We start from the raw sequence: 23,754 nt of genomic DNA on the forward strand, positions 1-23,754 counted from the left end.
CAAATAATGTATAAATTTATAGCGATGACGTTTGGGGGAAGAAAAACAAATACACGTGTTACTTAAACTTTAATTTATAAATATTACAAAAAAATGGTTGTTGTCGTTGTTAGAAGAAGTACAAGTGGGACTGTCAAACTAATCATTCATTATTGAATCCAACAATTCACAAGCACTTGATGTAATACCAGAAATGTCCACAGGGTAGTGCTGATGTTATTTCCTATGGCTGTAACTCAATCTTTAGCCACAGTGTGTCAGTACAGACCAAAATAAGAGCTTGACAAAGCAGTTCAGCTTTCACCTAGCAACATCCCTTTTTCTTGCTCATTCAAGCTTTCCAAATGAAAACCTCCAGATGCACTTACCAGTAATTATAACATTAACCATTCCACGGCCATCAACATCATCTGACACATTTTGGACAGACCCCTTTTTGTTTGTCTTTTTATTTTATTTATTTATTTTTTAGAGAACCCAGCCCTGACTTCCTGGTACTATGAGAGGGATCAAAAGGCCTAGGCCCAAATCAATTGGCAGTGCAAGTCTCAAGACTGCCATGCAGGAAATTAGCTCTGAATGACGGCCCTGTGAGCATACGATCACCATCTCGTCCTCTGACACACTTGGAAATAAAAAGAAGGACTGAAAAGAATTGCCAAGTTTATGGAAGGCACTTTGAGCATTTATCCGATGTCTTTGATGTCCAGCTTGAGGTACATATAGAAGTGCGGGCAATTGTCTGACTCAAAAAAAGTTACTATTAAGACACAATCAGAATGATACTAGTCTAAGCTAGTTGGAATAAATCCTCAAATAGCTTCACATAAAGTGTCACTCAAGCTGTTCTCAAGGTATCGAAGCACTTGCATCCACGCCCACATCACGCCACCACCACCAGAACCCGTCTCCTGAACCTGAACATAAAAGCCCACACAAACACACAAGCGCATGTGTGTGCGTGTATGTGTGCACTGGAGAGAAGAAGATGAAGAAGAAGAATGGGGCCTGGGCCACATTCCAGCCCTGCCTCCCTGGGCGAGAGAAGAAGGTATTCAGCATTCCTGTGCCTGCATATCAGGCCAGGTGCATTCCAGAGTACACACACACAAGCAGACACACACACTATTTAAGTATTACCTAGTGAGTACTTTTTTTTTTAACAGAACAGTGGCATTATCTTGCATTTGTGTACTACTAAATAAGCAGCAAAATGTAGCTGTTTCTATCACCTAAGAAGGCGGCCATTTTGCCATTTCCTGTCCAATGAAAATGACATCACATTACCTAAGGATTCGGGTAATGACCATCAAGGCTCACCTGTTTTCTTGGTTTGTTCAAGTGCCGTCCACAAGATGAGCCAGTAGGTACTCTGTCATTTTCAGTCGACAGGAAGTGGCAGTAGAAGTCAAAATGGCCGCCCACTGAAATGGATAAAAACAGATGGAATTTTCCACTTATTACAAACACGCAGTTATTTATCAGAATGTTAACACTAGTTAAAATGTTTAACTTGACTTGCTTTTTAAAGGATTCGAAAACCATGACACTTTCGGATGGACTAGCAAGCGAAAACCCAGTCAATCACGCAAAATGGAGATTCAAACCCTGATTCTCAAGCTTCTAACCATTCATCCAACATGCTGCCATTTCTGTTACTTCCAACGGGTAAAAATCTGAACAGATGTGATGTCAAAGATCAGCATCTGTAATTTGTGTACGGTTGAGTCATTTTCTCAATGCGTGGATTTCATCAGCGGTTGGGCGAGGAGGCCAAGCTATTTAAGGCGCGTGGCGTGAATGTACAGCTAGCCTTGCTGTGAAGGTTTATACGGCGCTTGCGATTTGCTGCGGTGAGTCACGCATGACGCAGCGCACGGGGGCGGTGTTATCCACGCTCCCAATCCCGACATTCTGTTTTTTTACTCATTTCTCTGGCGCTTCAAGTTCCCTGTAGGTTTGCCATTCAGGGAATCAGATGGGAACAGTTGTGGGGAGGGGGGGGCAATGGGAGCGGGAATTCCTGTTGATGTTCATCTTGATTCAAAGTCATTCGTAGGCTTGCATGGCTTTGAGAAACAAAAGCGCCATTCAGTTAATGCGCTGCTTCCCCCTGTACACAAGTTGCCGGTTTGGTGCGATTGGACGGACACGGGACCCCTCGCTTGACGAGACCATTCCTCCTTCACTGTCACGCTCCCCTTCCTCACTTTTCCCCCCCTGATCCCACCTCCAAGCATTTTCTTCGGCCTGTCTTTTCCCCTCCACCCACTTCTCTCCCTTTCCCATGTGACGACTTTTCATCAGTGAAGTGGCTTCCTGGCCACCCAATGAATGGATGCCGCATTAAGAGGAGAGAGGACGAATGCCGTTCTTCCTTCCTTCCGCCGACCCCCTTTGGATCTGGCGGGAGTGGTATGTTCCGAAGTTTGTGAGACCGCATTGTTTGTCATCGGCCTTTGCAGGGGTCACTTCCTTTGACTTGTGTCCCAATGCCAGACCCCACCCTTCCCGGAGTGTCTGTTAGCCCAAAGGCCGATCCCCCCTCCCTACACTTGTGTCGGAAAAGCTCTGACATCTGAAAACAATCAAATAATCTAGGCACAATGCATCTCTTCATAGTGGGGTGCTGCTGGTGGTTCCCAGATGAGCGAGAGAGGATTAGGTGGAGGAGGCCCACGGCGGGAGTAAAGCTGAGAAGGGGTCGGGGGGGGGGGGGGGGTCGTATTGTTCAGAATATGTACGCCGTTATTTCCTCAAACGGTCGGTGCCGTTCTCTCATTGGTCCAAATAAATGGACCGTTCCACTAGACACCCATTAGGAAAAAAAGATTGTAAGTGTAGAAAAGTGTTACATGCTGATCCTCTGTTGCTAACCAAACAAGCAGCACCTATAGACAAACTTTTGTCTTTGTCAATTGATTTCTCCAATGGGCTTTCGGGGTTTATTTTACTTTTTGTTTTCCCGGAATTCCTGTTTGGAATGTTCAACAGTCATTTGGCTATTGTAATAACATGTACTTTACTCCACAATACTTAGGGGCCAAATATATATAAATACAGACAATACTTTTGTTTCAGACAGCTTCACTGCCAGTACATTAGGAAATTGTTGACTATCATTCTCAAATGCTTTTTTTGTGCAGACTCATCCAAACAAAAGACACCTCATCCCCCTCATCTACAGTTAAGTAAATAAACTCCAAACAGTTTTGCCTGCAGGTGATTTCCTGGTAGCTTCCCATGTTCCCCCACTTAGTTACTTGGACGATACCACAGTATTTTAATTAACAGAAATTTGAGGACCTTAAATTTGAGGTTGTCATGAGCAGTTTTATTTTCAATACATTGCTTTGTGTTAAAGCGCTGCAACATAGATGCTAATTAGCATTAAGCAAGAAACCTAAAAGGCAGTGTTTTAAGTATTTACTGGTTCCCGTAAGAACGTCATCTTTGATCCAAATCAAGATGTCCTCTCGGTCAAATACAAAAGTCCGGCTCGTTAACAGATTGTGGTGGTCAGAATGTTCCCCTTGGACCGTGTTCCATGACACAAACATCTGCAAATGCTTCAACATAGCCTGATTTACACACACACACACACACACACAAACACACACGCTGTTCCCTCTCGTCCCCATGAGAATGGTAAACAGTCATCTGCAACTTCCCCTCCAACATATTCATTTATCCGCTCTATCCTGTGGGGTCGGATCATGATTACAGGGAAGCCGAGCGAAGCCGCCCAAATAAACACCCCTCGGGCAGCACCGGGACCCGTCCGCCTCACCCTAAACACCAGTTTCCCCCCTCTGGATCGGGTTTCAATCAAACCCACGCACAGCAGACTGACAATAGGAAATAGTGCGAGGGGGGGGGGCAGTGTTGACACCGGCTGAAAGCAACGAAGTCTTTCAATTGTGTCAATTTACAGCGCAGAACTTTCAATTCAGGTACCGTTTTTGGTTTTTGGCTCCACACATATTTGACTTTCTGGCTATTTGCATAACGTAGACCATCCCAAGTATGCGTTTTCCCTCAAGGGTTTTTCAACTGTATTGACCTTCCATCTGAATCAACATCCTTGATTGCAATCATAAGACAAACTTCACCAATGCGTTGAGAAAATAAAGACAATGCCGGCATGAAAAACAAAAGCCTTTTGCGCATCATGCCAATGAGCATGTGATGTTCTTCGTGGTCATATTTCATTCATAGAGAGAACCAGTCAGACATGCCTTAAGAGCCCTCACGCTTGCGTTTGCTTTAGACGCAATACCTTTCGTAGTCACCACCCTGCAATTAAGACACTTAAAAATTGTAACCTTGTGAGAATGGCACCTAGTCATTGACTGTCGAGTTTAGCTTCAAAACAAAAGCATCGCACCGTTTGTATTTCCTGAAGAACTGAAACAAGCGACGACAATGACAGCCTAAAGTCAAGCAAACAGCTAAAATGTCGTCAACGTTGCAGTACGTCAGATTTGGGCGCCAAATCCATTAAGGTTGCCCTCTTCCCATTTTACATATATTTGACATTTTGTTATTGTTTTATTTTGTGTAATTTGCTTCTACCTTTTGGACAGGGGTCCCCGAACTTGGTCCTGGGGGGGGCTGTTTTTTTTCAGTTTTCAGAGGTTTTTCTTACTTTATTTTCAGGCTTCTTCAAGGCTTACTTGTGAGCTGATTTGAATCAGGTGTGTTACAGGGGGACAACATCTAAAACAAACAGGATAGGGGTTCTTCAGAACTGTCTGGAGTCCCGCTCCCTCTCCCTGGAATCTTAATGGTATGGTCCATTTTATGACAACCTCCATAAACCAGTAACAGGCTAACGTACACACACATACCTCACTGTGCTTTTCTCTAATATATCGCATTTCTGTTGGCATATAATAAAATGCCTTAATTGTCACTTGTGTAAACATTAACATTTAGGCATACATGCTTATGTGATGTGCGTTTCTTGTGTAATATGGCAGGAAAATGTCAATATGGATCTGCTTTTATGTTTTTCAAGCCTGGATTACTGCTTTCTTGTTTTGACCACAGAAACTATGAACGGGATCTGATGTAATTCCACGTGTTGTGACTGTGTGCCCTCTCTCTGTCGATGCTATTTCCATGTTTCTACGTGAAGTGGTGGAATTAAGTAAAGATTGTGAAGGGGGGGGGGGGGGCAAAGATATCAAGTTTAATCACCAACTTCCTTCCGCTGGGATTATTTTCTACGTCGCGTGCTTCGTCGTAGCGATGCGTGATTGAAGCCAGGGAAACTTCTTTTTGGGAAAAGCGCCACCGGGACTACTTTGCGTCAACTCCGGAAACACACGCTTGTCGCGTGTCGTTTCTCGCTAAAATGTCGCTTCATTAGTCAGAATGAAATACGGATAATTGGAAATGTTGAAAATCGAGCGATAGCGGCTTTAAATTGAACAATTTGAACACGCCGCGGAAGGATTTAATTTTCTCGAGCGAGAGAGAAGGTCGACACATCCGCCCAGTTTTCCGATGCCTCCCCTCCCCTTGTTGAAAATGGAGTTCGATTAAAGCAGATGTCCGCCAACTTCTGAGGGGGGAAATTAAAAACTCGTTTTTCTCTCCCTTCTAAGAGCATTTGTGAAGAAACCCCATTTTGTGGCTCCACTCCAGTATCCCTCGCTATCTTCCTTTTCCTTCCCGGGCGTCGAGGTTGCCTTTAAGCGGACATTACTCGGACACGTTGGCGGAGTGAGGCTGGCTTTCCAACAAGGCGCTGCTTCAAGTGTCGTCCCGGAGAGCTCTCAAGTTGGCGAATGGATGCTCGACAGCCAGCCACGACTACTCCGCCGCCGAATGTGACAGGCTTCAACACCTTCTGTGTTTTTTGAGGATATACACACACGCAGCGAGGAGATTTTTTTAAATCTATTTTATCTACCCACCAAACCGGACCTTGTTTGGAAAGAAGATGGCTAATTTTGTGTTGTGGTCGGATTTTACTTCCAGGGAGGAGAAGGCAAAATTGTCATTCTTCCTCCTCGCAATTTAACGGCTAATGCTAGCTTGACTTTTTTTTTTTTTATTCTCCATGTTTTTTTTCCATCGAAGGGGAGCATTCTTACACTTTTTACCTAGCACCCCACCCTTAATGAACACCTAACGAAAACACGACACGGTTGTACGTATGTGGAGGAAAATGGTGAATTTTGTGCGATTTTGTCCCGCCGTCACAGCGCCGTCGATGCTAGTGCTAGGATTCGGATCTCCGTGAGGAAGAAAATGAGTGAAGATTCAACAAATCCAAACAATGAGTGAGTACAAATTCTTACCACTAAGGTCGTTTTTTCTGTCCCTTTCATGTTTCTGCTACGCGATCGTGACGTATGGTGCTTCATAAATACGAGACGGTTAAATATGAATGCATATTTTTTGAATGGCGTATATGTCGTCATGAGTATAATCCTCAACAACTCACGCTCATTTTGGCGTGAAATTCATTTAAAGCCTCAAGCAAACGTGTATTAATATCACGTAGACGACAGCACAAGAGCGCAAAACGCCATTTTTTTGTACATTCATACGCGTATGCACAATAACTGGGATATCGTCGTCGTAAACAAATGACAATAAGCGCCTTAAAATGGATGTTTCAGTTCCAAAAGGCGGAAGATGTTTTTTTTTCTTCAATCACGCTCATTTACATATCTCCATTCATAAAAAAAAAAACGCTTTAAATTGACGCCCGGACGCAACAAAAGCGTCTCGTAAGTCGTCAAAACACGTCGGATAAAGAGGTGATTATTTCCGTGTCTCGAACCCTTTTTTTTTCTTTTTTTGGGGAGGTTGAGGTGGGGTGGGGGTGTTCTGGCTTTACACGGCTGAGCCCTTGTGTGCGCTTGTTGACAGTCAGTGAGAAATATCTGCTTCGGGAGGTGCCGCGGTCACATGATCCCCTCCATTCATAAAGTACCTGCCAGGCCCCATTCACATTCAACTGTACGCTGTTTCGCATTGCAGCCACGGTCACACAATGATCACATTTCCTTTTCACGCCATTTCTCTCTGTGCGCAACACATCAACACTGTTCTGTGTCTTTTGATAATGTATTTGTCACAGAGGAAGTCATGTGCTGCTCGAACCCCCCCCCCCCCCCCCCCCCCCCCCCCCCAAGCCATTTACACTGTCACGCTTTTAATGTGTCAAACACACCCATGTTCTGAATCTCTCCATTATGGGCCTTGCGGAAGGCGGGGCGGCGATATATTGCATAGATGCTTTTGTCCTTGATCTGCGTGTTTACGTAACCTACCTGAATTGCACGTCCATCTTTTGCTCTGGAATCAAAGGTCGAACGACTTACAAGGTATTGAGTGCTGATGTTATAAGATAGATTTCAAGCAATTTTTTTTTGCATTCATTGTGGTTCCGACGATCAACCATCAAGTCCACAAAGACATCCTGGGGTGTTTGCTTTGTTCAGGATTCAAATAGAATTGTTCTAAATGCAAAACTTAGTTTTGAAAACTAGTGTTAGAATCATTGCGGTCACTGGCGCTCTTAGTCACGCTTAATTTGTGTCATTTCAAACTTTTTTGGAGAAGTGATCTAAATACACATGAGTATCGACATGTGAATCGAGGCCTTTTCCTGTTTTCTCCCCCAGTCGTCAATAGTGGAAGCGACCACAGGGCCCACACGTTGGGAAATACTGCGACAAGATTGACGTGATGTGCCGCTGTTTGTTCCTCTCTCTGCGTAATGGCGGCAGCTAAGATGGCGAAGTGATCCAAATATTGTTGCTAGGATTCCACCACCTGTCTTGCTGGGCGTATGATTCATAGAAACGCAGAGGGAGTGAGATACAGAACGTTACAGCAGCTGTCTCCATTCTTTTATTTTTTATTTTTGAAGTTAAGATCACACTGCTGATTTGTTTTGCCCACGAAAATTTGTCACAAGATAGGCGTCATGCCAAGTTATTGGTAAAGGCTTTCGTTCACCCTGTCCTCTTTTGTAACAATCATTTTGCTCTCCACTGCATATGGTTCATCTTCCATTTAGCTAGTCAACATTACATAGTTGTTGGGGGGGGGGGGAACTAGGTCCAGGTGGTTCTCGGTTTGTCCTGACATCCTACGTCTTTAGCTCGAATATGTGAAGTTCTTCCTGTCATGCGTGTCGTAAAAGGTCATTAGAAGAAGAATTTTTTTATGAGCGAGAGGTCATTTGGCCTTGTATTGCTTGTCGTGAAATGATCATACATGGAGTCGGACCTCTATTGTCTTGTCGCCGGTCAGGTGATCTCCGGCGCTCCCTCTCACTGTGTCCTTCTTCCTATCTGTGTGATTGATTTGACAGCTCAGCATTTTTATCTGCCATGCGGGGTGTTGTGATCTTATCACCTTGTGTCTGTTTTGCACTCCCATTCCTGGGGCGGCGCTTTCCAAACGCATTCCTGCTAAACAACCCTCATCAAGTCATGAAATGACAAAGGGGAGACGGCTACTTCAACTGCTCATGTTTTTACGGGCCTGGGTAATTGCTGATATTCTGCAGGCCTTATGTTAAGCAAAATAATTTTCTAGATTTTATTTTTTAAATAGGTTTGGGGAGTGCTAGCTTGTGACTGGATGTGATACGTGTGTTTTGCTAGCTACGTGCCTGCCCTTTTCACAAAGTCTGCTTAGGGCTCTAAAACAGTTGGTCTGTGCCGGAAGGCTGCAGAACAAGCAAATATCAGGTTAAAGGTCAATTAAATTGATGTAACCTCATAAGAGAGATGGTTCGCTCGCGCCGTATTCGCTTCCCCCGATCATCGTTATTTGACATCATCCATTTTTACCTCATCCATCGTACAACCATTTGCTCTCAGTGGGAGAGCTTTCCTAAACTTATTTTGCAGACACAATATTTATGATCCAGTGTCTGCTTGTTCTAGAAGCTGCCGTGTGCGATTGTTTGGGTGATTAATGGCAGCGGCGCTCTGAGTAACCAGACTGCTCGGACTGCCCGTGACGGAGGCCATGTTCCATTCCCCTGTGCTTGGAGTCGGGCCTGGATTTTTGTGCGTTTTAAAAGCCCAGCCACTTCCCCTTTACATTTTTCATTTCCTCTTTGAGTGTTTTAGGTGCTTTAAATGTCAGCCCCCATTGAGGGCAGATTTCACGTCGATAAGTTTTTTTGCCAAGCGCCACAACAGCAGAACGTGCCTTCTGATGTTCCCGCGAGAAGACCTTTTAAGCGTCTCAATCGTGGATATTGTTTTCAATCGTGCGACATGTGGGGACCATGAAGGCTGCGCCTTGTTTTGCGAGCTCTTTGCTTGCAGCTGGCCCGAGACGGGTTCTTTCCTCCGAGGCCGCAGACATAAAAGGGCACAGATGTAAATCCTAAACCTTGTTTCTTTGATGGACTTCCCAAAACCCTTTGAAAACAGGAATGGGGTTTTTGTGCGTGCCAAATGTATTTTCACTGGTGGGAAGATAGCTCGCCATCTCAAATTGTTACTTTTCCTTGCTTGCGGTATGACCTGGTCCTTAATACCTTGTTCCTGCATCTTCCAAGCCTTCTTCCTGTTCCCTATTATAGAATAACTACAATTAGAATCACCATCCCTGGAGACCGAGCGCTCCGACATTAAAGGAGACCATAGACGCTGTGCAACAGTCCAAACTTGTGCTTCCTCTTCTGTTGTTGACTAGGCGGTAATGTCATGCGCAAGGTTTTCATTTACTGGAATGCATGTGGTGGTTTAAATTAAGATCTACTCGGTCTGTAGCTTTTTTTGCCCCCAATAGTGATGGCTTGAATGTCTGATTCCCCCCCAGAATAGCACCTATTGCTAATCCACCAATAGACAGTCAGAATTTCACATAAGCGTCATTTAGATCATTTGAATGGTTTTGTAGTTTGGGTCTGTTTGATCAGGCGTAAACCCAGAAATTGAAATTTGCAGCTACTATGACAATTACTGGCTAATTCATCAAAATATTCTTACTATTCTGTTCAAGTTCCTGACTGAAATCCATTGTGTGATTAAAAAAAAAAAAGAAAAAAGATTTTCATTGTTTAGTGCTGCAGAGTGTTGTTTTTTTTTTTTTTTTTTTTCCCCCTGAGTCAGTTGGTAGCTTTGGCCGAATGTTCTTGTGAGAGGGATGACTCACCGGCAGCCTCGAGGTGTTGCAAGAAGATACGGCAACATTTCTCTTTCACTTCTCCTTCCACAGGCTGAGAATTGGCTTTTGGCGTAGCTAATAAAGCAGGCGGGCAAAAAACGCCGTCTGTTCAGTGGGCATTGTCCAATTACCGTTTCGGCTTTTATTAATGGCTGAACATAAAGCACCCCCGACGAGCCTTCTCGTTGTGGTCCTTGTGTCATAATTTGCTTTGCGTCCACGTCGTGTCGTGTCATTTGTTTAGCGCTGCCCTTCAAGTTGGCTGCTTATTTAGAGCTCTTGAACCGCGGCTAATTAGCTAGCTGGCAACGGAATCGACGGTGGCGGCCTGGATCGCATGTTGTCTATCTTCAATATTTGTTTTCTCGCCTGGATTTGTCAAATCTGACTTGATTTGTTTTGAAAGCTAGCTTAACTTTTTACACTTCCCACTTGATTTTCACAGATCCTAACTGAGGATAAGCTACAAAATCGGATTGGGTTAAGTAGCTTGTTTATTTTGCCCAATGATTTTTTAATGAATTCCCCCCCCCCCCCCCCCCTATAAATGCTTCTAAAGTCGCACAAGCCAAATCTGTCTCGAGGAGTTCCTCTAGTTTTTTGAGGAGCAATGGGGAGATGGAAAAAATGAGTTTAGCGAGGGGGACTTTTCTCCCCTTTTCTGATGTTAATGAAAGGAGGAATGGTTTTCCAGCTTTTAGCTTGCAGAGTGTGTCTCCCCTGCAGCATGCTCCACTGCTTGGACATTGTGGGAGTACAAAACTGCAGGCCCGGCATCCAATAACGTGAAATTTCAGCAGAGAAGCAGCCATTGTGTGGCGAGAGGCAGGCGGGGAGGGGTTTTGGTAGCAGAGGGAGACAGAGCGGAGCGAAGGGAGGGCGACTTGGCCGGCTCCCAGGGCTCAGGCCACATCCTTTCTCTCTCCTCTCATTCGTCACTCCTCCTCTTCCTTCTCCTCTTCGTGCCTTTCTTTCACCCCCCCATCCACCCTCCTCCCACCATTGGGATAGGAAGCCAAAGACTGAGACACAAGCAAAAAGCATGATGGCATACTGGAGCCCAGTGAGCCATGGGCCAGAGCGAGCAGACAAACGGACACTTTGTCCACTTAGGAAATGCTTGTCCCAGGATCCCCCTTCTCCGGCACACACTAGAGCGGCCGGCCTCGAGGCCCCGGCCAGCCTGGTCTGCACGTGCTATACCATCACGCCCTCTCCTCACCACAACGTCCTGCTTTGTCTTCCTCCTTCCACCCAACATCTTGTTTTTTGAAATTTATTTAAATATACACCGTCAGACTCTTATGCTCCTTGCGCTCTCATTTTTATGAGAGCTGATGAAGCTGGTGGCCTTCATTTGTGTCATTGCATTTTTGGGATCATAATATACAAGGCCTGATCTGGAAAAAATGGGCGCTCATCATTAAATCCACAGCTAGCAACTGGATAAAACAAATAAGCGTCCTTGTGGTCACATTAAGGGAATGAGAGGTCTTAATTTTGATTAAAAGAAGGGAACAAATAGCTAATAACAATATATAGCTCAGGCTAAAGTGGACTTTCAAGGAAAATAAACATGACCATCATGGAGAATTACATCGAATTCATGCTGTATTGCATTATAGGAATTGTGCTGCTGTTTTAGTTAGCAAAGGAGTTCAAACAAGCATGTGTGCCCACAGTGTCTATAAATTGAGGTATACACTTACAACCTGTGTTTTTTTTTTTTTTCTTCCCGGAAAGGAAAAGGGAGGCGCGTTTATTTGTGGGGAAGCATTTAGAAGTGGATGACACACCCGGTGACTAATTGAGGCCCGGCGTCCATTTGAGGAAATGCAGTCGCCAAATATCGCCAATTCCCTGAATGCAAACCGCCCCGTTTTTATGGAGGCGGCGAAAGGCTGCGCACATCCTTTTTGTGAATAGAAAAGGCTCTATTCACATGCAGCCGGGAGCTGTTGACTGTCACCTTGGTCTCCACCCTGTTCCTATCCGCCACCACCTCCTCCCCCACAGTCACATTCTCCTACCCCCCCCCTTCTGTTTTTCTCTCATTCTTTTCGTCGGAAATGAAGTCAGTCATCCAGCAGAATAACTTGGAATAATTTGGAATGGGGGGGGGCTCTTTTCTCTCGATTCCAAACCCCCCCCCGTATCTCCCCCATTGACTGTGACTCAGAGGCCCAGACCAGCTGATGTGCTTCCGCTCTCGATTGTGTGTCCAGTGGACTGTGTACTCCCAGCGAGGGGCGTGGAGGAAAGCCTTTGTCTCCATCGTCCTGGTCTAAATGTCCATGCTTGCGTTGCACTCTGGACCACTTTCTGTTTCTTGAAGAGCAAAAAAAAAAAAAAAAAGGATTAGACATTTTCTTGCTTCTACCTTTCTTCCTCCATTGGTACAAAAGAAAAGCGCATTAACTTCCTGTTGGGGTCTAGACCGTCTGTCCTCCTCCTCCTCCCTGTGAGTGTGTCCCTGTGCTGGCATGTGTGAGATGGTACTTCTGAAGGGTCAGATCCTGGTCATTGTGCCCTGGTCATGGCTGAGCGACGACACCGCCTGCCTTCTGTTCACCCCAGGGACCCCATGCCTGACTGACAGCCCCTCCTGCATCCATCACCCCTTTTATTGAAGTGGCGGGGAGGGGTGGGGGGGCTTTAACAGCCGCTGTATTTCCATCTCTTCCTGCTTGTAAATTGGTCCAGAATGAATTTTTATTGTGATGAGGCCAAAGGTTGTGGTGTAAAGTAGATGCCAGTGCTGTAAAAAGGCGTGACCAGAAAGGGTGAGTTTGTAAGGGAAGTTGTTGTTCTCTTTGCAGAGGGCCAAAGCTATCCAAAAACACATTTAAGTATGAAAACAGACAAGAAACGTATTTGGAAAGCAAACATCTTACTGAGTGGCATGATCCAAATCGTTTTGTACTTTCGAGGATATTATTGGGATCAACTTGTGATCAGACATTTCTACCAGTCATCGTTTATGTGGGGAAATGGAACTATAAAATCCGCCAACCGCTGAGGCGCCGAACGAAAACAGGAAATTCATGGAAAGTCCATAAAATGTACCATTTATCGGAACTATTTGGACATTTTTGACTGGTTGTCTTGTTCCATGTCATGTTCATGCTGGTGTGATGTCATGCTAGCTACCTAGCTTGCGCAGCTACTGTAGTTTCATCCTGGCTTCACATTGCTTGGTAGAAAATTCTAAACGTATACATATCGCTTTTCAACTTGTCACTCAATTAGCTGGGTGAATCTAAATAGTTTTTTAAAATGTATTCAATGTTAGCATAACTCACGTGTAAAGGAGTCTTATCAAAATGACTTCCGATAAATGGAACAAAAACTTTCTGACGCAACAGATGAAGTGGCAACTGATAATCCCCGCAATGATCTTTGCTAAGGGTGTGGAAGGTAGAGAGCAAAGGTTACCCACATTGAGTTGACGAGATCCAGCGGGACCGAGTCAAAATGGGAGCTGTTGCATTAGTCGGTGTCAGTCGGTGACTTTCTCGATCGTCAAATTGACACATTTATCGACGCTGAGCCGAAGTCTTTAAAGGCACGCAACACGGAAAGCCTATTGTCGCACTCTCTACTCGTCTCTGTCTGCTTCCCAAATCTTTTAATACTTTACCAGGAATCTGTGGAAAATGTCGCCCTCAGCACACCCTGACCTTTGTCATTTCCGGTGGCCTAATGCGTTATCTAATCAGCTGACATCTGACCACAGGTGGAGATGCAACAAGGCTACATTGTAAAAAATGGAACGAGAGGCCGAGGGACATGCAAACGGCATTTGTGATAAATAATTTTCATTTACCGTCGAGTGGCACAGTTCAAAAAGTGGTGACATGGGCTAGCTAAACATGAAGCAAATTCAGCTTAATTGCTTTTTTTTTTTAGCTAAGAAATGGCTTGAGTTTTTTTGGCGGGTTGGAAATTACACGTCAGTTGGAAATTAACAGTGGCGCTTGAACAAACGGTCACTCACTTTCCAGTCGGGTTTAAACTTGTACTGAATTACAATCTGTGTAATCCATCTATGAATAGTTTTTAGTTTCATCTTAAAATTTCTAATGATTTACAGTTCTGTTCAAATTCCTTTAACATACTTTTGGATGCTTCCTCCCTTTTTCCACAGTGACAGTTATGCGCGTGTGAGAGCAGTGGTCATGACGCGGGATGACTCCAGTGGCGGATGGCTTCCCTTGGGCGGCGGCGGCCTCAGCTGCGTTACCGTCTACAAGGTCAGCCAGGCGGACGACGGCAACAGCACCCACAGCAGTGGCACCCGGGGAAGCACGGGCAACCTCAGCCCTAGTAGCCCAAGTCCGACGCCCAGTCCCAGCCCAAGCCCCAGTCCCACGGCAGTGGAGTTCTACATAAAGGGGGAGCGGCTCAAAGACAAAGTGGTAAGGAACGCTTTGCGGACTCCACAGGGTGCTGGAAACGTTCCTGTGAGATTTGGGTTCGTGTCACCATGCAGCTGCTGTGGATTCATTGTGTCTCATGTTTGAGTGCATCCTAGAGAAAAGCCGGACTTATGTGTTCTGGACGGCTATAGTTATGATTGAAGTGTTTTCCCTTCAACTTCCAGAACAAATGGTCCTGGTTAGCTTTGGGTCTTGTGGTTAGTTGTTGGTACTAAGGATACCGCCGCCGCAGCAGCTGTTGCTTGTGTGCCCTTCATGAAATTGTTAGACGAAAGAATGCAACCCTCACTTTGCTCCATACCAACATGGATCATCTGCACTTTTTTTCTTCTTCTTTCAATTCCACCATTGTGAATGAGAGAAATTGTGTGTCATTTCACCCTATTTACTCATTCACCCCCTCCTTTTTATGCTCACTCCAATTTCAAAATCCGAAAGATGGGGATGACGTCACCACCATCCCCCGCGCTTGTGTCACTCTCAAAGGCGCTCGCCCAGGAAGCGTTGTTCAATATGCCTCCGTGGCGCAGGTATCTGAAAATAGGAGCAAACTGCGTGATGCTGTGATGCATGATTACATCATCCGGGAGAAGGGCAGATTACTCAGGAGCGGAGAATGATGGATGAGGGATGTGGGAAACCTACTTAGCTCAACGGATGAAATATATTGTGGAAACATATGCTCAACCTTGTAATTAGTACCAAAGAAATAAAGTGCCTGAAAATTTGCTCACTTGTGGCGTGTGTCACGTATAGACTGTGGCAGCAAATGTATTCAGAAAAAATAAAATAAAACACGCGATAGTGAGTGTGAGATAGTGTCGTGGCGTTCCGAGGCCGACGTGTGACATGTAACGCAAAATCTGCATCCCAAATGAGCTTTCCTGCTGTTTCAGTGGTTTTGAAGTTGCAGTCGTCACCGTCTTTGTTTCCTCCAATCAACGCAATGGCATCTCCATATTAATCCTTTATCCTAAGTGACCTTCTTGATCCCAAGTGCTGTGTGCCGGATGCTCAAATGATGCAGTTAGATGCTTTGGCATAATCCAGACTGTGTGTAACGAAAGTGTGAAAATGATGTCAGAAGGCCGCGGCAAACACGGTGACGTCGAGGCTCTGGTGGCCTTTTAATGCTTCGACGTTGGCGGCTCGTAGGCTGCCTGGCGTCTGAATGGCCTTTGACTGAGAGCGTTTTATGTGTTTTGTGTTCAAGGCCTCTTAAGTGCGTTACTATGCATGTGTGCGCAGCGCAGGAAAAGGGTGTGACGGGAATGCTGCCGTACAGGCCGGGGCATACACATGGCTCCGAGACCCCGGGCGACTGTTCTGGGAAGTGGTAAAACACCCCGCTCGCCGCCAGCATCTACCCCAGTCACCACAACAAACACGCGGCCATATGTAAGCTGTGGCTGTCAGGATGCCACCCAGCGCCGGCCGGGTGCCTGGCATGGCCGTCCAACTGTTTGAGGGCATCGGCACGACAACAGCGCCGGGTCCAAGGAAAACAACCGCCGCAGACAAAGCCACAGACGACTAATGTTAGTCATGCAAGACGGCCAGGCATGACATTATCTGCTTTTCTCACCGCAGTATTGTTTGAAACCATCAGCGAGTCGACTGCACGAGTTATTGACGTACCGTAATTATCTCCGTCGAGGAGTTTGCCTTTTCATCTGCGTGGTTTCGTTGCTGTTTGTTTGCCGGCGTGCCACTTCCTGGTTACAGTTTTAAAATAGAAAGACAAATTAGGCTCTCTTCACCCAGTCGGTGGCTCCGTTATAAAAAAAAAAAAAAAGCGAATTTAAAAACAACAACTTGACGATACAGGGAAATAAATTACCAGAGGAATCAATGGAATAATTGATAGAATAATCAAACCCTGGTCACAAATGTTCAAGCCTGGCTTGAATGTTTTTCTGTTCTCAAAATAATGCGGACATTGCGCTTTAATTTGAGGTTGTTTTGTCTGAACAAAGATAGGGCTAATCTTTGGAAAGAAAACTCTCGAATCGTTCCCATCCCTGATTGTAACCTTTAAATAGCTTGAGAAGAACACTGTTGGCTGATGTTTTTGGGGGTGCATGAGAAAGATCGTCCAATTCTGTCCGAACGCACCAATCATAGGTGGAGCCAGATCGAATGAGAGGTGGTGGGAATGTGACTGCGATGCGCAGCGATGCGGCACAGAGTGTACCAGTGATGACTCAGCTGGCTCTCCATATAGCCACCAATCTCTCTCTCTCTCTCTCCCCCCCCCTTCCACTCTATTAAAAAAAACCTGAAAAAAAGACGTAATTGGTTGACGAGTTCTTACGACACCGGCTCTCGGATTTGTGTCAGATCTCGAGCTGCGCTTTCTGCCTCGCTCTTCTTAGCCTCCCAACGATTGCTCACAGCTGTGCCGGTGGCGCCTTCCTGGCTCATCGTAATAAGCGTTCCCTTTTGGGGCGAGGACCCGATGCCGTGCGCGTTACTCGTTTTGTTGAGCTTGGCCAACCCAATGCGGTTTAGTATCTGCCAGGCTATCAGTGTCGACCACCTTGTAAATTGTCAGCGCCAATAATGTTGCCTATGTGACTACCTTGTGACTCTGTGAACGCAGTGGTGACGGTGTTTTGTGGTGTTTGCTTTGTGCCTCGGGAAAGAAAATCTTCATTTAAAACTCAGATGAAGTCTCCGATGGTCACAGAACACATTCAATGCTGATTTGCAAGCACTTCCAAAAAAAAAAAAAAAAAAATCAAGAGTTCAAAGATCTTCTTTATCTTATCCCGTGTCTGCTTTCCGGCACATGTCACCTCCGACTATGTCTGCCCCCACTCGTGCAACATTACTGGCTCCGTCACCTCCAAAAGCCTGGTTTATGGTATCCAACGTTGAGTATTGTCCTTCTTCGCAACACGTGATACTTCCTCCCACGTCTGTGCGGGCCTCGCCGCGCGGCGCTCATCTTACCTGCTTGGGCTCCGTTCAGTCTCGCCCTTCGCAATCACCCCCGGAGGCACAGACACCCCATCCGCCTCTCTTTTATCACCTGATCCCACACCATCCTCCTCAGTGTCCACTCATCTTCTTCCCTTCGTCCCCTCTGGCTTAACCCTTGGCCCTATCTTTGCTTTTGAAGGCGGAAGTCGAAAAACATTTTGTGATACGCTTATGGACAACATTCTCGATCAGTTAAGTGATCAGGGGTTGAGCTAAGATCAATATAGAATAACGGCAATGACAGTGAGAGACACGGAGGGTTTCCATCGGGCCAAGCTCGCATGAGCTCGCATTCGCGCCCCCGTTAAGCCACTCTGGTGCACGTTTGTCAAAACCTCAAAGACCGTAATGGCTGTCTCTCATTTCACATAATCTGCCCTAAAGGAAGGCCAGGAGGCGGGCGGCTCAGTAGCCCTGATTAATAATAGGCTTTGGAAAGACACTGTCTCTCCACCGCACACGTTTGACAGTATGCCTCCAAAAACACACTCCAAGCCCCCCCCCCCCCCCCCACCATTGCCCTGCAGCTCATCTGTAATTAAAGAAAAAACCCTATTTTGATTATGGTTTACAAATTGGCCTGTAAAATACATGGGATTTTTTTATTTTATTTTTCCGCTTTCAGAAATACCAGAGTCATGAGTAGTTTGAATGCGTTTTTATTCTGTTCTTGTGTTAAATGGGAATGACTGAATTTGCCTTGATGGTCATACACGATGGACCTACAGATCCGTATTGGCCATTTTGTCGGCCATTTTGTCTTCCTGTCAATTTAGTTTGTGTCATTAGCTCGAAATTACTTTCTAGAAAAAAAAAAAACAACCACAACTACCTGACAATCTTTTTTCTTTAGGTGGTGCTGGAGTGTGTCCTTCACGAGGGCCTCGTGTACAACAAGATCAACCCCATCTTTCACCACTGGAGGATCAACAACAAAAAGTTCGGGCTGACCTTCCAGAGCCCCGCCGACGCCCGCGCCTTCGATCGAGGCATACGCAGGGCCATTGAGGACATCAACCAAGGTGGGCACCTGTTGTGTGTTCCATATGAACTACCGTGAGCTGATTAGCGATTAAGGATGTCTTCGTATGCTGAGCACGACCCCTCCTGTGCTAGCTTGTTAGCGCCAGCTGCCCCATACAAGCTCCTGCAAAAAAAAAGACAGTTTTCATTCGGTCTCACTTCTTCAGTACACCTGCACAGTAAAACGCTACGAATGGAAGCTACAGCAGAGAAGGGCGAGTCTCTCTCTCTCTCTCTCTCTCGCTCTTTCTCTCTCTTTTTCTGTTTCCTCCTCCCTCTGTTCACCTCTGTGTCCTGGCATCCTCTGTATTCTGTCACTGTTGTGTAATGCCTCTCTCCCCGGCGCTCACGCACACACAGACCGGTTCCTCTGTATTCCCATCGCATCGCTCCGCCGCCGCCGCTTGCTCGGCTTCGTCAATGCGTGCGGGCGAGGGTGGCAAAGGAGGAGGGTCGGGGCGGGGGCGGCCCCGCGTTGTGTTGGTAGGCGAGAGAATATGCTGCGGCCCCGCGAACGCGCACACGCGAGTGAGCGTCGGACTTGCGGTCCTCTGTTGCCGTGGCAACGCCGGGCACACGGCTCAGGCGGTTCGGAGAGGAGTCGTGCCGCATTCGCTGTCTCTCGCTTCCTCCTCAGCATTGAAGAAATGCGCGCACACATTTTTGTGATTGAAACTGAAGTCCTCTGTTGTGTTCTGTCATCCTTTGCTGCCCCCCCCCCCCCATTTTACCCACAGACACAATAATTGTCGCAAAACTATTCTCCCTTCATCCCAGTAGAATTGTTTTAAATTGCCGTTTTGCACATGACCCTGGCTCGCAACCATTTCCCCGACATTTAGGCTTCTGGCGTCAAAAGAACACGAGCTTTGCTTTCATCACACACATTCGGGGTCCGCGTGTGTGTGCGTGTGCACCAAGCCAGCGAGATCACATTGTCAGTTACATAAGGTGTATGTGCCAATTATATCAACTAGCTTTCAAGACCGCCACTGTCAAAGCCGCCATTTTCCACACGGCAAGTTGAAACCAGGGCTACCGTCCGCACGCACGCATGCACGAGGTTGTTCCCGAGCCGTTGCCGGATCGCATCGGGGCTATTTGTCTTGTCAAATTTAACACCTGACGCTTACTTCTTCCGCTTTGTTGTTTTGAAAGCAATTAACCCCCGTTTGACTGTTTGAATAAAAAGCAATGGGTGATTAAAAGCCGAGCCTACGGGCGCGATGACTGCGCTGCCCCAATTTTTGCACAAAACAGGCTTTGTCTTGAGGAAATGTTGTTTTAATACGCTTCTTGGCGGATCATATTCCGGTTTATGCGCGAAACTGCAGGGAAGAGAGACAACTGTGAGGCCTGGTGAGTCATAAGACTCAAGAGTAATGTGTTCTGTAGATTTGTGACTGATATATATTGCGGTCCTGAAATAAAACTCTAATTCATGTGTTTCTCATTCAGAACTATGCAGGGCAAAGTGTGTCATTCTCACTGCAGCTCGGCCGCCATGTTTGTGGTGTTTGTTGTGGCAGGACTCGTGTTTTGCTTTGGGGGCTTGCGGATGCCGTAACTAAGCCCCCCTCCTAGAAACCTTTTTTTTTTCCCTGCAAAAAAAAGAATGTAGGTCACTTGCAACGAGACAATAAATTGATTTGTAGAGGAAGGAAAAAGTGGCCCTAAGGCAAGTTGATTTGCACTCTGACTAATCGGCAACAACAATGGCAAATAATCGTTACGAATGGGGATGTCAATGTGATACTGTCAATAAATTAGGCTTAAAAAATTGTGTTAAAAGTTCAATGACTTTGGTGTCGCTTACATCATCGAAACGCGGTCACCCTGAGACTTGAAACGCAAGCTGCCGGTCTCCAGCATCTGCAGACGAGTTTTTTTTTTGGTTGGGAAGGGGGGGGGCACATAGCGTTTTAGCAGAGGTCCGGTTACATGATTCGTGGCATGCATATTTCATGAACTTCCGTGTGCCCCACTGACACAAAGCAGCTTTCATTTCCCCATTTAGGCCGCAGTCGGATGGAAGCGCCGGTTGCGTCTCGTTCTGACTCGACCGAGTCGATTTGCTTACGATTGCAAAATCGGTCGACAGTGAAACTGCTTTGTCTAATAACAACATGATTATAACCCCAAAATTGTGTTCAACAAGTGTTCAATTCATTTCAATAATCTTGTGTGTGTTTTCTAATTCTAGGCTGTCGACCGTTTGGCGACGGGGATACTCCAGAGAACGGACTACCTGTGAGTAACGATAAATTGCATACGCTACGATTTATGTTTCAAAGTAGCATTCTTACCTGTCACACAAGTGTATAAATCAGTTGACCACTGTTAATATTAACACCGTGTGAAGATAGCGATGTTGCAATTCAGAAGTTCGACCCTTTATTGCAAGTCACGCCACCTCGTATCTTTTGACGTCCCGCTGTGCTTCTCGCAACTCATTAGAGCTCAGATGCATGTTCATCAGCACGGTTCAACACTCTCAACTCCCCCAAATCCGCAACCCACACCCCACAGTAAAAAAAAAAAAAAAGTGTGTGGGGGGGAGGAGGTGGCGTTCCCGTTCCTGTGGCAAAGTTCCTCTTTAAGGGATCAGGCTGAACACACAGGAAATCCAATGGCACTGTTGTTGCTAGGCAGCAAGGCAAGGGGGGGGGGCTGTTTGCAACGGCAAAGGAGGGTGGGTGTTCACAAGGTTCAGCGCGTGAACCACCGAGGGTGTCACCATGGTGATTTGGCATCCGAACGTTGGCGGTCGCAGACCTGGGCTGCGGAGAAAGAGAAGTGAGCCACTCGCAAGTTCTGCAAGTGGAGAGCGAGCAAATAGCACAGCACAGGATCATCGGGCCTCATCAAGTCATGGGGCACTTTAGATTCCAATGCAGTGCGGGATAGCCGGAAGCGTCATAAGAACATCAAAAATATTGGAACTTTCAAAATAGACCAGGACATATTTTGTACGGGCCATGGACCGACATCTTGTCCTGGTGGAAGCAGGGGAAGCACAGTTCTGACAGCCAATGGAGGTGGTTGAACATATTTTCATTGGCTGTCAACAATTTGTGTAGGATAACACGGAGGATCTTGTCATAAAGTGGATTTTTTAATTTATCTATTTTTTTTTATCTTGAATCAATCCAACCAGCTGACCTCGGGCCTTTCTGTTCCCAAGCCATATGACGGCGGAAGTGCATGGGATGTTCCCCGGTGCTCATGCCAGGCCAGGTTGCTTCACTTAAACCCCCTCCCCTTTGTCCTCCGCCCTCTCTCCAGTCCTCCCTTCCTCTTCTCCCCCACCCCCGGGCACATCTCTGGGGTCAGATCAGCTCCAGATTGGCCCCCCACACATGCCTTTGAATGGCGGGGCTTAGGCGAGCGCTTCAAAAAGGAAGCCAGAGTCTGTTTCTCATTTTGATCTCCCCCCCTCCTTCCCCTCCTCCATCCTTTGCTTCTTTCTGTCTTCCTCTCACATACACATCCAGCTGTCATCTGGCTTTTTAAGTTCTCTGCTGCATTTCTCCAGCTGGAGCTGGTTTATGACATTCTCTCTGTAGACTCTCTGGCTTCTCTCGCTCTCTTTCTGTCTTTTACACACGTACACACATGAATCCAAACTTGAATCCAAGGCAAAGTCATGTTTTCCTTTTCGCTCCTTCCACTGTCTTCTCTTCCGCACGTATACACTTATGTTTGGAACACGCAGACACATGCACATACTTTGTGCAGTTCAAGGGGGAGACTCGGGGGTGAAACTTGGGGGGGGGGGGGGGGGGGGGGGGAGTCAAAGGAAGCATCTCTTAGCAACCACAGGACAGTAATTACTGTTGCAGCAGCTGGGCGCAAACCAGATTTCCGCTGTGCGTTAAAGCACTGGCGTGGGCTCCTTTACACACGGCACTGACAAACCAGAGCCAGCAGCCTCCCCCACACGGCACCGAGAGTAAGAGAGAGTACTAACCCAGCCTTGATGAGGTCGGGGGGTGATGGGGTTGGAGGGCCGTTTGGATCGGGGTTAAACTTTGAAGGTGCACGTGTCTTGAAAGAGTGGAGAAACTTTGAAAGCAATTGGAACTATGAGATTGGTGTTAGCAAATGACCCCCCCCCCCCCCTTCAAAAAAACCCCTCAAAAGTAGCACAAGTGAGGCAAAGTGCTGTTTGCCTCACCTGATCCTTTGTTGGCTGTTTTATGCATTCAGAAAAAAATGAACAAAATAGCGATTCATACGCTGTTAGCCACTCGATAAATTGAATCCAACTTTTGACACGACTTTGCATCCGTGATGGTTTGGTGCATGGATGAGCTGGGGGATGCTCAGATGCTTATGCTGACATAATGTTGGCTCCTGATGTAATATCCTCCCCCATTTCTCTCTGTCTCTCTCACTCTCTGTATCTCTCTCTCTCTCTCTGTTTCTCCCACACCTCTGCATTCATGAATCATGAAATAGCTGTCACATTAGTTGCCATGAGCACTGAAGTCTTGGCACTGTTTCTTTATCGGAGTCTGTTTATAATCTACAGTGCACGGATCTGAAACGTATATATTCCCCGCACGTATATTCCCTATGCGACGCAGTCTGCGGCATTCGCCAGATGCTATTTATAGAAAGTTCAGGCCGATTGTTGTCAATGGCGAGATCCATTTCATTTGGAGACGACTCGAAACCGAGGCTGTAAGAAGGCGGATTAATTCATTTGAAATGAAAAGTCCTTTTTTATTTTAAGGCTTGTGTTTTTAGCTTTTCCTCCCGTTTTGTGGGAATGTGCTGTGAGGAACTTTGAGTTCTCACACAGAAGGGCCTTCAGTCATTGCTGCATCACGACAAGCGTAGGTTCAGTCTGCCCTCTGGTGGTTAATCATGGAATGCAACCACAATAGAAAACAAAATTGATTTAGCAGTTTATGCTAACTAAAATGCCTTTATGTCTCGATGTTTTTCTTTCTGTCCGCGCAGGCGTGTGAGGAGCCTCCCTCCATCTGCACGCCAATGAAAGAGCCCTTCTCCCCCCTGAACAATGTGGTGTCCACCGAGCCCTTCAGGGGCTGCTATGTACGCGCTCAGCCCTTTGACGAGTTCAACTCCGGCAACCGACGTTACCTGCCGCCACAGGTCCGAGCCTCACGACACACCAACG

At 46.3% G+C, this 23,754-nt stretch overlaps 1 protein-coding gene and 1 long non-coding RNA gene across 4 annotated transcripts in view; one reads left to right on the plus strand and one right to left on the minus strand.

Annotated features, from left to right (window-relative positions):
- On the minus strand, window positions 1-4,689 carry LOC147045163 (uncharacterized). The gene is made up of 3 exons (XR_015068324.1): window positions 4,576-4,689; window positions 1,321-1,424; window positions 1-1,034 (listed from the first exon to the last, which is right to left on the minus strand). It is a non-coding gene; the product is annotated as an uncharacterized LOC147045163 (long non-coding RNA).
- spred1 (sprouty related EVH1 domain containing 1) overlaps window positions 4,382-23,754 on the plus strand; it is a 23,626-nt gene continuing 4,253 nt past the window's right edge. Inside the window, exons 1-7 of one of the 3 annotated variants that reach the window (XM_085931789.1) lie at window positions 4,382-4,505; window positions 4,660-4,789; window positions 5,613-6,293; window positions 14,306-14,576; window positions 18,436-18,604; window positions 20,809-20,855; window positions 23,574-23,729. In XM_085931789.1, coding sequence (XP_085787915.1) covers window positions 6,262-6,293; window positions 14,306-14,576; window positions 18,436-18,604; window positions 20,809-20,855; window positions 23,574-23,729 — 675 coding nt within the window. In that variant the 5' untranslated portion in view covers window positions 4,382-4,505; window positions 4,660-4,789; window positions 5,613-6,261. Of the gene's footprint in view, window positions 4,506-4,659; window positions 4,790-5,240; window positions 6,294-14,305; window positions 14,577-18,435; window positions 18,605-20,808; window positions 20,856-23,573; window positions 23,730-23,754 lie in introns of those variants that run through there. The other 2 variants (XM_085931790.1, XM_085931788.1) reach the window with 2 other exon arrangements.

The sequence above is a fragment of the Syngnathus leptorhynchus genome, chromosome 15 (assembly GCF_054491065.1).
Source record: "Syngnathus leptorhynchus isolate UIUO chromosome 15, UIUO_Slep, whole genome shotgun sequence".
Classification (NCBI taxonomy): domain Eukaryota; kingdom Metazoa; phylum Chordata; class Actinopteri; order Syngnathiformes; family Syngnathidae; genus Syngnathus; species Syngnathus leptorhynchus.